At 37.4% G+C, this 14,749-nt stretch overlaps 1 protein-coding gene across 8 annotated transcripts in view; it reads right to left on the bottom strand.

Annotated features, from left to right (window-relative positions):
* The window catches only part of SLC41A2 (solute carrier family 41 member 2), a 117,922-nt gene that overhangs the window by 66,001 nt on the left and 37,172 nt on the right, over positions 1 to 14,749 (bottom strand). For 7 of the 8 annotated variants that reach the window (XM_046011984.1, XM_046011983.1, XM_046011990.1 and 4 more), the window contains exon 3: positions 6,751 to 6,858. The exons of the other annotated variant lie outside the window; for it this stretch is intronic. In XM_046011984.1, the coding sequence (XP_045867940.1) occupies positions 6,751 to 6,858 (108 nt within the window). The remainder of the gene's footprint in view (positions 1 to 6,750; positions 6,859 to 14,749) is intronic. 8 annotated transcript variants of the gene reach the window in all.

Below are 14,749 nucleotides of genomic sequence, written 5' to 3'. Positions count from 1 at the left end.
TTTATTTATTTGACAGATAGAAATCACAAGTAGGGAGAGAGGCAGGCAGAGACAGAGAGAAGAGGAAGCAGGCTCCCTGCCAAGCAGAGAGCCCGATGTGGGGCTCGATCCCAGGACCCGGGATCATGACCTGAGCGAAAGGCAGAGGCTTTAACCCACTGAGCCACTCAGGCGCCCCTGGTATTTATAATGTAAGAAACATACTCTAAAATTAAGAACTAAGAGGAATGTGTGGTTTCATTTGTATCTAACCACCAGACAAGAACTGGTAAAATTTAGAATTGTGCCAAATTTAGGAAACAATACTGAGATTGTAACTATATCAAAATTATGCAATAGTAACTAATATCATTACTTGGGGTTTAATTTTTCTTTATTTTAGAAGTTCTACAATGTGAACTAGAAGTGTAACTTAAAATTATTAGGGAAAGGTTTTGCCCAGTTTTTCACATCCCTCTACTGGAATGTTAAGCTCAATGAAGGCAGGAACATTTTCTGTTTTATTTATTGCTGATTCCCTAGCACATAACAGCACTTGGCATATTGTAAGGGTTTGGAAATATTTTTTGAATTAGTGAATTAAAAAGGCAGGATGTTACAAAATAATTTCAGAGAATCAAGAGTTCTCTGAGAAGACATTTGAGGCAACAAAAATCAGTTTTGGTTAAAGTAGAAAAGTGTTAATCAAGCTGTGTTAGGTAATTTGCTCCTGGAAAACAGATTTATAGACTTTAAAAATATGTTGTCTTTAGGACAGTGGATGCCATTTTTGACTCTTTTATATTTAGCATCCAGAAGCAGAAAATTTTAGACCAAAGATAACAGAACGTAACTCCAACAATTTATAGAATCACTGTACTTGGATTCTTTTCTAATTATATACTATTGTTATATCTCCACAACAATTATCTACCATCATATATATCTACTATTGAAAAGATTAAAATCCAGGAAAAAATTTTCCAGTTAATCATTATAATCTAGAGATAAATTTTGACTCAAGAGGGCTAGATAAAGTTGATTTGAATTCATCATTATTAAATCTCCCTTGTTAAAATAGGAAACCTTCTTACTGAAATATCTTTTTATCTGGGAACATTTAATCTTTACCTTTATAGAATAATAAGTTTGCTTTTTTTAAAAGATTTTACTTATTAATTTATGTGACAGAGATCACAAGTAGACAGAGAGGCAGACAGAGAGCGAGGGGGAAGCAGGTTCCTTGCTGAGCAGAGAGCCCGATGCAGGACTCCATCCCAGGACTCTGGGATCATGACCTGAGCCGAAGGCAGAGGCTTTACCCCACTGAGCCACCCAGTCGCTCCTAGAATAATAAGTTTTAAAGATGATTGTCCTTCAATGATTGAGTGAGTTGCCTATATCTGATATTTCATGTCTTAATTTCTCTATATACTTAACCAAAGCATTCCTTATAATCCTATAAACTCATTTATCCTGAGTCTCCTGCAGACAATCATACAAATGAGAAAAGACTCTTTAATGGAGCAAAAAGATTAAAGTAATCATAGCCTGGCCTTCTATAGCTATAATAATTTTTACTCCTACTTTTACAAGTGAAAATAACTACTACATAGGAAAGTTGTAAAATTTAAAAGAATTATTTTTTGACCACAGATGGAAAGTCTGACTTTCAAATAGTACTTGTTTTAAGTTAGAAAAAAAATTATAATCATTGGTCCTTTTCCCTGGAACCAGGGAGTACAGGTAGGAATCCGCCACAGCAGTCCCAAATGAAGAAAATAGACAATTAAATTAAGGTAGTGGCAGGCGGGGCATAAGAGGAAGGGGAGAGGGATTTCATAGGTTAAACTGACAATCTAGACATTAACTAGATAGAAGGGAGGGGAAGATTGGTAAGAAATACACAAAGCACAGGTAGAGTATGAGAAAGTAAAAAATTTAGTTTTGAATGTAGTGCGTGGTGCAGACAATTGGAAATTCAGCTCTGGAGGTCAGGAGGGGGGCTGGAGATAGATATCCAAGAGTTAGCAATTAGCAATGTGCAAGCAGGAGTGGGCTACATGAAATTATTGACAGAGAACATGAAAACAAGGCACTAATGGTTCAGGCAAACCTCAGATCAAGATAAGCAAAGAAAAAGAAACCAAAAGACTAGACTAAGAGGAAGTCATGAAAGAAGTAGAAGGAAGACAGCATGGGGTCTCAATGTCGAGGTAACAAAAAATCTCAAGCAGAGACCGTCAGTGAAGAGTACAAGGAAGGAGAGGCTCTAGGGACTTTGCTATGAAGAAGTCGTTAACCTCGGGGCTGCCTGCCTGGCTCAGTTGGTAGTTAAGCATCTGTTTTGATTTCAGCTCAGGTCACGATCTCAGGATTGTGGGACTGAGCCCAAAGTCGGGCTCTGCACTCAGCAGGGAGTTTGCTTGAGAGTCTCTCTTTTTCCCCTCTCCCTCTGCCCCTCTCCTGTTTCTCTCCCCTCCTCTTAAAAAAAAAAAGAGTAAGTCTTTAACCTAGAGTTGCTTTAATAGTTGATACAGTATCAGAATTAGAAAATAGCTGGCAATGATTCCCTAGCGCTCTGTAAGAATGGTAGTACTTCACCTAGCAAACTTGAGATCAAATTGTCTAAGCATGAAAATATCATACACTAGGTGAATATAGTATGTCATCATAGCTTGATACACGAGTCACTAGTTTTCCATCTACTAATTTGTTTACTTTTATCCCTCTCGCATCCTCAGAAATTTTCGAGTGACTCCTCCTAGTATTTAACTTCAGCTAATCCATCAGGCAATCATGTCATCTCTTTCTGAAGATCAGGGCTGGACTCCCAATTATGTCTCACTATATCCACTGCTACCACCTTGACCCAAGCTAGCATCACCTCTAGCCTGTTTTACTGCAACAGACTTGTCTCTCTGCTTTAGTCTTTGGCCCTCTGTGCCTCTGTCTCAACACAACCGTGAAAATAATCTGTTAAAAGATACCTATCAGATCACAGCACTCCTCTGTTCAAAATCTTCCAGTGGCTTTCCATTTCCCACAACAGGCAAAGTCCTTACAAAGGCTCACAATGTGATCTCACGCCCTATTATTTTCCCTTTCTCTCACTGGGTCCCTGCCCCACTGGTCTCCAGGTTGTTCATTTAACACGTGGTTCTCAGGCTCTCAGGCTTTGACGTACAGAAGAACAGCCGGTTAAAATACAGATTGCTGAGCCACAACCCCAGAGTTTCAGATTCAGTAGCTTTGGGGTGGGGCTGAGAATTTGCATTGCTAGCAAGTTGCTAACCATGCTTATCAGAGACCGCACTGTTGAGAATCATTGATCTAACAAATCAACAGCATTCCTGCCTCTGGCCTTTGACATTGATTGAGCTGTGCCCATCTTAAATAGCCTCAAAAAAATAAAAAGTAAACAAATTAGTAGATAGAAAAGTAGTACCTCGTGGCATCAAGCCATGAGGTCAGTATATTTGTCTAGTTTATGGTGTCTTCATTGCTTAGAGATCTAGGTAATTTCTTCAGTGTGGGACTCAAATATCTTATCATCAGGGAGGAAATCCTCGATCTTATCGAAGACGTCAACGCCACCTCCACCGCCCAGAGAAAGGCCCAGCGAGCTCACTCGGCAGTCAAGACCTTTGTTATCATATCCTCCCTGAGCTTTGCTTCTCATCAGCTTTGGACTTGCCCTCTCTTCAATATGAACAAATAAATGTAACCATACATTTGATGGAAATATCTACCATAAAATATAAATGCCACAACACATAAAGTTCAAATTAAAACATTAAGATTAAATTCACCTTTATTCAGTGTTAATGGTTATATAAGCAAATTAATTTGTAGCATATCCCTTATTACCTGGCTTCCCTACAGCAGAGCCTATTTCAAAATGGAGTGGCCTGTTCCATTTCTTATTTGAATCTAAACAAATACTGGAGAATGCTCAAGAATGTTCCTTTTCGAAATATTTTCTCTGAGATAAGCTAGCCAAAATTTCAGTTTTCCGGGCAGAGTTATCCAGTTGCTTAAAAGCTTGTATGCTTAACTATATTTATCAGAACAAAGTTCACTTTCCAACAAAATGAAACTAAAGCTACCTTTCAACTCTCATTCCAGTAACTTCCTTTTCCTTTTTTCAAGACTTCTTCCTTATTCCCCTTTCTGGTCATAAACCTCTTGGATTGAGTTTGACCTTCCCTGACCCACCAGTTCTGAAAGCATAATGCAAATGTGGATCTCTGGGGAAAAAAGATGGTACATGGAATGCATGTATATGATTTCACTCACCCTGAAAACATCAGTAAAGCCATATAAAAGGGTTTTTTTTTTTTTTTTAAGATAAAAGCTAGCGGTATAATGGACATACATTCTGGTGGAACACCAAGTGTGAAAATCGATATTCAGTTGACGCCAAATGTCACCATTATATAATGAATATATGATGAATATCTTCTGAGATATTACAATGTGAAATTTAATCAAATTTTTAAAAAATTGTATTACCATCTTAGTATTAACATTTTTTAGAGATCATTTCTTAGCACTGAGAGCTACTAGGTTGATCCTATGGTCACAATACTTTCTATATGTAATACTATACAGATGCCCACTTTAAAACAAAGTCATTAGAGAATCAAGATTGGTTTGGGCTAGTTTTGCCAATTTAGATACTTCTAAGAATGATGGTGTTACCAAATTGCTGGACTTTCTTTCCTCTCACATAATAATTAATGAAAATTTGAAATCTCCTCTTTAATTCTTAGGTTTGGAGATCTGGTTGATGGTGACAATGCAATTTCATTGAAGTAATTCCATAAACTGAAGTTTTGTACATGCTTGATGATGCTTTCTAAATATTTTCAGATAAGTCTAAGATTGTTGTCCTAACATATTTTTTAAAAATATTCTTATATGGACTTCATGGATTCATAGGCTTGCTTGAGAAAACCTGGTTTTTAAACCTTGGATCTAAAAGTTTAACAATGGAGCTATGTAACTGGATTCCATGATGCCAAAAAGTAATGAATTTCCATCTGTGTCTATCACCAACACAGCTGTTCAGTTTCTTGGTTACCTTTTGATATGCAAATTCCCCCCCAGTTCATAGATGGATTCATTTGCTGTAGCACCTTTAAGCAAACAAAAAAACTTAACTTCATATACTAAAGGTACTGTAATTAGTAATAACCTCTGACAGCTTAATTTCTGACTAACATTAAATTGGGAAGATGGTTCCCTGAAGTGAACCCCACTAGCAGGATGATTTTTTTTATTTTTTTATTAACATATAATGTATTATTTTCCCCAGGGTACAGGTCTGTGAATCATCAGGCTTACATATTTCACAGCACTCACCATAGCACATACCCTCCCCAATACCCATAACCCAACCACCTATCCCCCTCCCCCCCGCAACCCTCAGTTTGTATTGTGAGGTTAAGAGTCTCTTATGGTTTGTCTCCCTCCTGATCCCATCTTGTTTCATTTTTTCCTTCCCTACCCCTCAAACCTCCCACTCTGCCTCTCAAATTCCTCATTATCAGGGAGATCATAGGATACTTGTCTTTCTCTGATTGAATTATTTTGCTCTGCATAATACCCTCTAGTTCCATCCACGTCATTGCAAAAGGCAAGATTTCATTTCTTTTGATGGCTGCATAGTATTCCATTGTATATATATACCACATCTTCTTTACCCATCATCTGTTGATGGACATCTAGGTTCTTTCCACAGTCTGGCTATTGTGAACATTGTAGCAGCATGATTTTAATCAACATAATTTGGTTTCACAATGGGGAACCCCCAACAACTGCTACAGTGAGAGAACAATGTCCTTTGGGCTTCTAAAAATAACTCAGAGCCCTGTAATTGACAATATTTTTTTTTAAAAGTTTAACCTTCCTAGATGACAATTTAGCATATGTAGCAAAAGCTTTAAAAATGCATTTTTTTCTGAACAGTTACAATCCTAGAATATGCCCAAAAGAAATAAAAGAATATAGAACTCTATGTATAAAAGTATTCATTATAACATTGTTTATATAGCAAAACATTAGAAAGAGCCTATATATCCAATAAGAGATTATGGACTGAATTATAGAAGAGCTATGTAAGGGAAAAGTATGTAGCCAATAAAAATAATGGCACAGGTCTATATTGATATAGAAAGATGATCATGGTATATCTTCAAATTGATTATCACAGATTTTAAGAGAGTATATGCTATCTACTCTACATTATGCCTATCTGTAAGTATAGATAGCCAAGTACAGATGGGTATCTATACAGATATAGACAGAAGGATCTATAACAAAATATTAATATATGATTATGTCTAGGTGAAGAATTTGGAGTGGTTTTACATTTTCTTCTTTGCAATTTTTCTCTTTTCTTCAGTTTCTGCAATAAGCATGTATTACTTTTATAACCACAAAAGGTTTAAATTCCAGTCAACCAAACATTGAAACATAAAGAATCTCAGTATCTAAACTGTCCCATGTCTTAATCACTGATAACTGCTAGAATGCCCTGGAGTAAAATAAGCCAAGTATACTACTTCTCGGGATAAAGGAGGGCCTATAATTTACAAATTAGCCAACCTAGAGAACTTTTGGGGTATTATCAGCCATTACTACTTAGCATATCCCTGAGGTCCAGAAATTTATCAGATAGAGGGAAAAAAACTTTTGTGATACAAGTTCTCCTTCTCAGAAACAGTATAGGTAATACACATACTTAGAGGTGGGAAAAAAACTTACTGCAGTGGATAATCTGGATGCCAATGTCATTTCCAAGTTCCCTTTGAGACCAAGAAGTGCAGGAACTAAAATGAAAACTTCTGTTACCTTTTTGAATACCTCCCAGTGCTGTAAGGAAAAAAGAAAACAATACAGAATTTTCTGATACTCTTGCAAAAATACTTTAGAAAAAAGACATTTCAAAAAATCTTAGTCTTTTTTCCCCCAATGTTGTATCTACATTTTGAATGACAACAGAGGTCATTTAATCAGTGAATATTTAGCTTAACTCTATTCTCCACAGCTCTGAAGCCTTGAGTTGCTTTAGAAGATTAAGTTAAATTGGAAGGGATAGCTGATATGGTCTCTACATCCCAAATACGTCTAGCTTGCTACACGACTGATACCCTTAAATTTTACTTTATCCCTTAATGAGGACAGGAGTCAGATTAACTAGTAGTTAAGCGCACAAACTCAAGAACGAGACCATCTGGATTTGAATCTTGGTTCCAACACTCATTATAACAACCCCACAGGAAAAGTCTAGTAATATTGTATTATATTATTTTATTTCACAGATGAAGAAACAAAGATTCAGAGAAGTTAAATCATTTTCCCAAGGCTAGAAGATGGGACTGAGAGGCACCTGGGTGGCTCTGTGGGTTAAGCTTCTGCCTTTAGCTCAGGTCATAATTTTAGGGTTCTGGGATCAAGCCCCGCATCGGGCTTTCTGTTCAGCGGGGATCCTGCTTCTCCTCTCTCTCTGCCTGCCTCTCTGCCTACTTGTGATCTTTCTCTCTCTGTCAAAAAAATAAATAAAATCTTAAAAAAACAAAAAACAAAAAAGAAGATAGGACCAAGAATGAACCTTGGGAGTTCTGAGTCATCCCATGTTCTGGTCCTCATTTTAGGGTGTGAGGCAAGAGGCTGCAGTGTACAGGATCCATAAAAAAGCACTAAATTGGAAATTTGAAAATTTATAATTCTAGGGATGGATCGGTCACAACCTAGCTGCGTAATCCTGGATGAGTCGCGCCTTTCGGATCTCCATTTCTTCATCCATGAAATGAAGATACTGTCTGACAGCCCCGTTTAGCCCTTGGGAAAATGCCACGACAATGAAAATAACATGTTAAAGTACTTTATAAAGTGAAAGAAATCCCTTAAAACAAATCACTTAATAACACAACTTACTACTTTATTATGCCATTAAGAGGGGATTGTCCCAGTAAAAGACTTTATGGACTAACATCTTGATTTATGCCAAAAAAATATCAAGAACGCAGCCCTGTCATTAATACCAAGACAGGTAAGAGAAGTAAAACTTAAATCCATCAGATAAATGAAAGAAAAATGCAATCTGTCCCCAGAGCTGCCCTAGAGGTTATTTCAAATAGGTATAGAACTAGGACCTAAAGAGGTTAGGAAATGTTTATCAGATCGGTGTTTGGTAAAATCCTGGTTCAAAGAATATACGAGGGAATCCTTCTAGGGTTCAAGTCAATTAAGGATGAGCCTAATAAAAAGCATTGGGGGCCCAGCTGATCCCAGACTTCTTAACCTGCCAAAAAACTAAGAAATAATCTTCCCATGTTTCACAGTGGGTTAAGAATGGGAAGATGTGCGTGTGGGATATGCCTCCTTCAGAGGTTAAAAGTGGTGGTGGTGATAATGATGATGATGATGATGAAAAAGGTAATAATTATTAACAATATTCAACATCCACTGATTGCTTAGTATGTGCCAGGCACTGTTTTCTTTAGCTTTACTCATTTAAGCTTCACAATAGAACTATGGGATAGGGGTCATTTTTAACAATTCAGGAATACATTTTACCTAGACATCTGGCTATATGACTTAATTTTAGAAACACGAGATATCCAGATATCTCTACCAGTCTAGCTCCTATATGTCACCACACTTTGGATCTGCTGGGATGAACACCTTTTGGTTACTCCCATCCTTTCCAAGTACGATTCAAATCAAACACTCCCGTGAGAATTACTGTGAAGTCACTGTCACCTTAGATTGCTATAAGAACACTCCATTACTGATTTCCTATCTCATGCCAAATAAATTCTATATTCTTTTCCCTACACCTGCAGAGGTATGCTTCTAGAAGTTCCCAAACTTTCCCAGTTTTCATGACACCCCGCAGGCCAAAAGAAACACCTAAAAGTCCTGTTTATTAAGTAGTTGGTCCAAACAACTTAACACATATTTATTTCCTAACAATTTAATAGCCATTTGTAGAAGTAAAAATACATTGAAAAAATATTTTATGTCCTATCACCATAATGACTTATTAATGGTTATTAATACTTATTAATACCTGTTGGTCATTGCACAACTTCTCAAACCTTGTAACTGGACACTGTCACTGTCATTTCTTGTTCTATATTGGTTTTTGTGTGACATTTGCTTTTTTTCACAGCACTCCTGAAAATCTAGCCATCAAGAAAAATGTGTGATGCAATGTGGAAGTGTTGAACCACTCTGAGTCTGTAGAATGTCCAAGAAATATCACTGTGCTTCCCTCAAAAAATTTTTTTAATGTCCCACAGCAACCCTGGAGTGTCAAGAGACAGCATCTGGCCTATAGAGCGGTGAGAGGTTAATACAATACTTGAGTCTAGAGAAGGACTTTGGGGTCAGATTATCTAGGTTGGAATTCTGACTCTTCCTACTTTTACTGTGTGACTTGTGTGATTTACCGAAGTTTACTTAACCATTCAGCTGTTGAAGGTTACCTGGGTTGTATTAGGAAGCAGTCCACTTTATTGTATTACCTGCTTGGCTATTATGAATGAAGCCGCTATAAACATTCATGTACCAGATTCGTGTGAACTTAAGTCTTCATTCTCTGGCATAAGTGCCCAGGAATGCAATTGTTAGGTCATATGATAGTTAACATTTAGTTTTAGTTTGTGTGTGTGTGTTTGTTTGTTTTTAAAGATTTTATTTATTTATTTGACAGATAGAGATCACAAGTAGGGAGAGAGGCAGGCAGAGAGAGAGAGGAGGAAGCAGGCTCCCTGCCAAGCAGAGAGCCCGATGCGGGGCTCGATCCCAGGACTCTGGGATCATGACCTGAGTGAAAGGCAGAGGCTTTAACCCACTGAGCCACCCAGGTGCCCCGTGTGTGTGTTTGTTTTTAAGAAACTGTCAAGGCGTGCCTGGGTGGCTCAATCCGTTAAGCATCAGACTCTTGGTTTCACCTCTGGTCATGATCCTAGGGTCCTGGGTTGGACTCCCACCACCCGGAAGTCAGGCTCCATGCTCAACATGGAGTTTCCCTCTTTTACGGGTGCTCTCTCTCTCTAAAATGAAAATAAAATCTAAAAAAAAAAAAAAAAAGACACTGTCAAGGTGCTTTCCAGAGTAGCTGTTCTGTTTTAAATTCCCATCAGCAATGTATGACCATTTCTCTACATGCTTAACAGCATTTCATAGTTTACTGTTTTTATTATGGCCATTCTGATAGGTGTGAAGTGATACCTTGTAGTGATTTTCATTTGCATTTCTCTAATAGCCAAAGATCCTGAACATCTCATGTCTATTTTCCATCTGGACACACTCTTTGGTGAAATGTCTCTTTGTCTTTTGTCAATTTTCTAAATTTTTTTAACTGTTGAGTTTTGAGGAGTCCTTTATACAGTCTAGTCTTTTGTCTAGGTTGTGCTTTGCAAATATTTTCTTCCACTCTGCAGGTTGCCATTTTATCCTCTTAACAAGGTCATTCAGAGAACAAAAATTTTATTTGATGAAGTCCAATTTATCCATTATTCCTTTTATGGATCCTGCTTTCGATATCAAGTCTAAGAAATCTTTGCTTAGCCCTGGATCCTGAGAATTTTCTCCTGTATTTTTCTAAAAGGTTTATAGTTTCACATTTCATATTTTAAAGGTATGATCCATGTTGAGTTTTTTTTTTCTTTTCTTTTTTTTTGAGTTTATTTTTCTACAAAGACTTAGGTTGAGGTTTATTTCTCTGCCTATGGATGTCTAATTGCTTCAGCACCATTTGCTGAAAGGGCTATTTTTTTTCTCCACTGCACCTGTCTCCAAAATTAGCTGAATATATTTGTGTGGGTCCATCTCTGGGCTATCTGTTCAGTCGCACTGATCTACATGTCTATCCCTCCACCACTACCACAGTCTTGACTACTGGAGCCACGTTAATCAGCTTGACACCAGGTAAATTGATCCTTCCCTCTTTATTTTTATTTTTCAAACCTGTTAAAACTATTCTATCTTCTTGTCCTTTGCATATAAATTTTAGAATATCATCTGCAAAATGTATGGAGTTTTAAAAGTTCTGTTAAACCCATTTATCAATTTGGGGAAAACTGACATCTTTATTATGTTGAGTCTTCCAAGCCATGAATATGGCATGACACTCCATTTATTTAGATCGTCTTTGGTTAATTTCATCAGGGTTTTATGGCCTTCAGCATACAAGTACTGTACATATTTTATTAGATTTACATATAAGTACTTATTTTTTGAAAAATGTTACTGTACCTTTAATTTCAATGTCCGCCTATTCATTGTAGTGCACAGAAATAGAATTTTATTTTTTTTAAGATTTTATTTATTTATTTGACAAAGAGAGAGATCACAAGTAGGCAGAGGCAGGTAGAGAGACAGGAGGAAGCAGGCTCCCTGCCGAGCAGAGAGCCCCATGCGGGGCTCGATCCCAGGACCCTGAGATCATGACCTGAGCTGAAGGCAGAGGCTTAACCCACTGAGCCACCCAGGCGCCCCTAGAATTTATTTTTTGTATGTATTATGTACCCTGTGACCTCGCTGAATTCATGTGCCAGTTTTAGGAGCTTTCTTTGTAGATTTCTTGGGGTTTTCAAAGTAGGCAATCACATAATCTGCAAACGGCAACAGTTTTAGTTTTTCCTTTCCAATCTGTATGCCTTTTTCCCCCCTCGCCTAATCGCACTGTGTTCAATAAAGATAATGAGTGCAAACATCCTTGCCTTGTACCTGGTCTTAGGGAAAAAGACATTCATATTTCACCATTAAGCACAATACTGAGGAAATTCCACTCTAGTCCTAATTATCTGGGAGGTTTTTTTTTTTTAATTTTTTTTTAAAGATTTTATTTATTTATTTGACATAGAGAGAGATCACAAGTAGGGAGAGAGGCAGGCAGAGAGAGAAAAGAGAGGGAGAAGCAGGCTCCCTGCTGAGCAGAGAGCCTGATGCAGGGCTTGATTTCAGGACCCTGAGACCATGACCTGAGCTGAAGGCAGAGGCTTAACCCTCTGAGCCACCCAGGTGCCCCCTGAGAGTTTTTTTAAAACATGAATGAGTGTTGAATTTTGTCAAATGCTTTTTCTGCATCAGTTGGCATTATCATGTGATTGCCTGTTAATATGGTAAATTACACTGATTTAATTTTCAAATATTGAGGCAGACTTGCTTCCCTCACTTCTTCATGGTGCATAATTTATTTTACATATTGCTGAATACTATTAGACAGTGTTTTGTTAAGGATTTTTTGGGGGGAGGTCTGTATACAGGAGATTAATCTGTAGACTTAAAGAAAATTACATTGTCTCTGGGTTTGGTATCTGGGTAATAACTTGCTCTTAAAATGAACTGGAAATTGTTCCCTCCTCTTTCATTTTCCAAATGAGCTTATGTAGAATTAATATTAATTCTGCTTAAAATATTGACAGACTTTTCAGGTGAACTATCAGGGTCTGAAGATTTCTTTTTTAGGAGTTTTTAAAATTATGCACTCAATTTCCTTAGTGGCTACAGAGCTATTCAAATGATCTATTTCATTTTGGGTTCCTTGTGGTAGTTCTGCTATTCAAGGAAGCAGTCCACTTTGCGTAAGTTGTAAAATATATGCGTGCATAGTTGTCTGTATAGTTTTCTCTTATTATTCTTCCAGTATCTACAGGATCTGTAGTGATATCCCCCATTTCATCCTGATATTGGTAATTTGTCTTTTTTTTTGGCAGTATTGCTACACATTCCATTTTACTGATCTTTTCAAAGAACCAATTATTTGTTGCATCAGTTTTCTCTATTGTTGTCCTGCTTTCAATTTCACTGCAATTTTTGCTTTTATCTTTATTACCCTTTCCTCTCCTTGCTTTGGGTTTATTTTGTTCATCATTTTCTGCATTTGAGATGAGAGCTTTGATTGTTGATTTAATATTTTTTTTCCTCATTCTAATGTACGCATTTAATTCTATACATGTCCATCTCTGTATCGCTTTACCTGTGACTCACAAATTTGGACGTTACATTTTCATTCTGTTGGACGTTTTGTTTTTGACTTTTTTGAGACTTCCCCTTTGAACATGGATTGTCTAAAGGTATGTTGTTTAGTTTCCAGGTATGTGGAAGTTTTTCTGTTTTCTTTCTGTTACTGATTTCTAGTTTGATTACATTGTAATTGGGGAACATAATCTGAATCATTTCAGTATTTTAGACTTCAGATTTGGTTTATGGCCCAGGATATGGTCTCCCTTGGTATACGATCTGTGGCACTTCAAACAGCATGGGTGTGCTGCTGTTTGAGGAGGGAGTGTTCTGTAAATGTCAGTTAGATCTTGTTTGGCTGATGGTGTTAGTCCTCCTATATCCTTGCTGATTTTCTATCAGTTCTATCAACTGTTGAGAGAACGGTGTTGAAGACGCTAACTGTAATTGTGGATTTTTCTATTTCCTCCTTTCAATTCTATTGGGGGCTCTCATTATTAGCCAACAAAAATTAAAATTCTGGCACTCTACATGCCCTCCTCTGATATCATCCTGGACACAGTGCTGGGGCACCTCACTAGCTTCTTCCTCCCCAGATTTATTGAAGTGTAACTGAAAAAAGTGTAATATATGTAAAGTGTATAACATGATGATCTGATATGCACACATTGTGAAAGGAGGCCTACCACTGAGTTAATTCACATACCCATTAACTCACATTGTTACCTTTTTCTTTGTTTGGTGAAAATGCTTAAGACCTACTGTCTTATTTAGCAATTATCAATTATACAGTATAGTATTATCAACTATAGTATTATCAACTATAGTCACCACGCTATATATTAAATCCTCAAAATCTTTCCAAACTATGGAAAGAACCTGGATGTCCATCAACAGATGAATGGATAAAGAAGATGTGTACAATGGAACACTATGCAGCCATCAAAAGAAATGAAATCTTGCCATTTGCGACCACGTGGATGGAACTAGAGGGTATCATGCTTAGCGAAATAAGTCAATCAGAGAAAGACAATTATCATATGATCTCCCTGATATGAGGAAGTTGAGAGGCAACGTCAGGGGTTTGGGGTATAGGAAAGGAATAAATGAAACAAGATGGGATCGGGAGGGAGACAAACCATAAGAGACTCTTAATCTCACAAAACAAACTGAGGGTTGCCAGGAGGAGGTGGGTAGGGAGAGGGTGGTTGGATTATGGACATTGGGGACGGTATGTGCTATGTGAGTGCTGTGAAGTGTGTAAACCTGGCGATTCACAGACCTGTACCCCTGGGACTCATAATATATTATATGTTAATAAAAAAATAAAAAATTCCTAAAAAATCCTCAGAACTTATTCATCTTACAGCTGAAAGTTTATACCTTTTAACCAATCTCTCCCCATTTCCCTCATTCCCCACCAAGTACCATTTTGCTATTTCTAGGAGTTGTTTTTTTTTTTGTTTTTTTTTTTTTAGATTCCGCATGTAAGTGATACTATGCAAATATTTGTCTTTCTCCATCTGGCATATTTTACTTAGCATAATGTCCTCCACATACATCCACATTTTTCATTACAGCCCCAAACTGAGCCTTTGCTGCTCTGGGTATGTGGGCGAGACCACAGTCTTTTCTGTCATGGTTGGCTAGAGTAGAACAATTCTTGTCCACAAGGTTTCTGTCTCGCTAGATTGCCCCTTTACTGGTCCTTTAGCTGGAGAGAGCAGGCTTTTCTTGTTGTTGTTTCCACCTGTTGGTATTCCCAGGTTGCTGGCTTCTTTAGCTC

This window comes from Meles meles, chromosome 7 (assembly GCF_922984935.1).
Source record: "Meles meles chromosome 7, mMelMel3.1 paternal haplotype, whole genome shotgun sequence".
Taxonomy (NCBI): domain Eukaryota; kingdom Metazoa; phylum Chordata; class Mammalia; order Carnivora; family Mustelidae; genus Meles; species Meles meles.
Note: the sequence above shows the minus strand (reverse complement) of the source record. Positions and strands in the feature narration are given on the sequence as shown.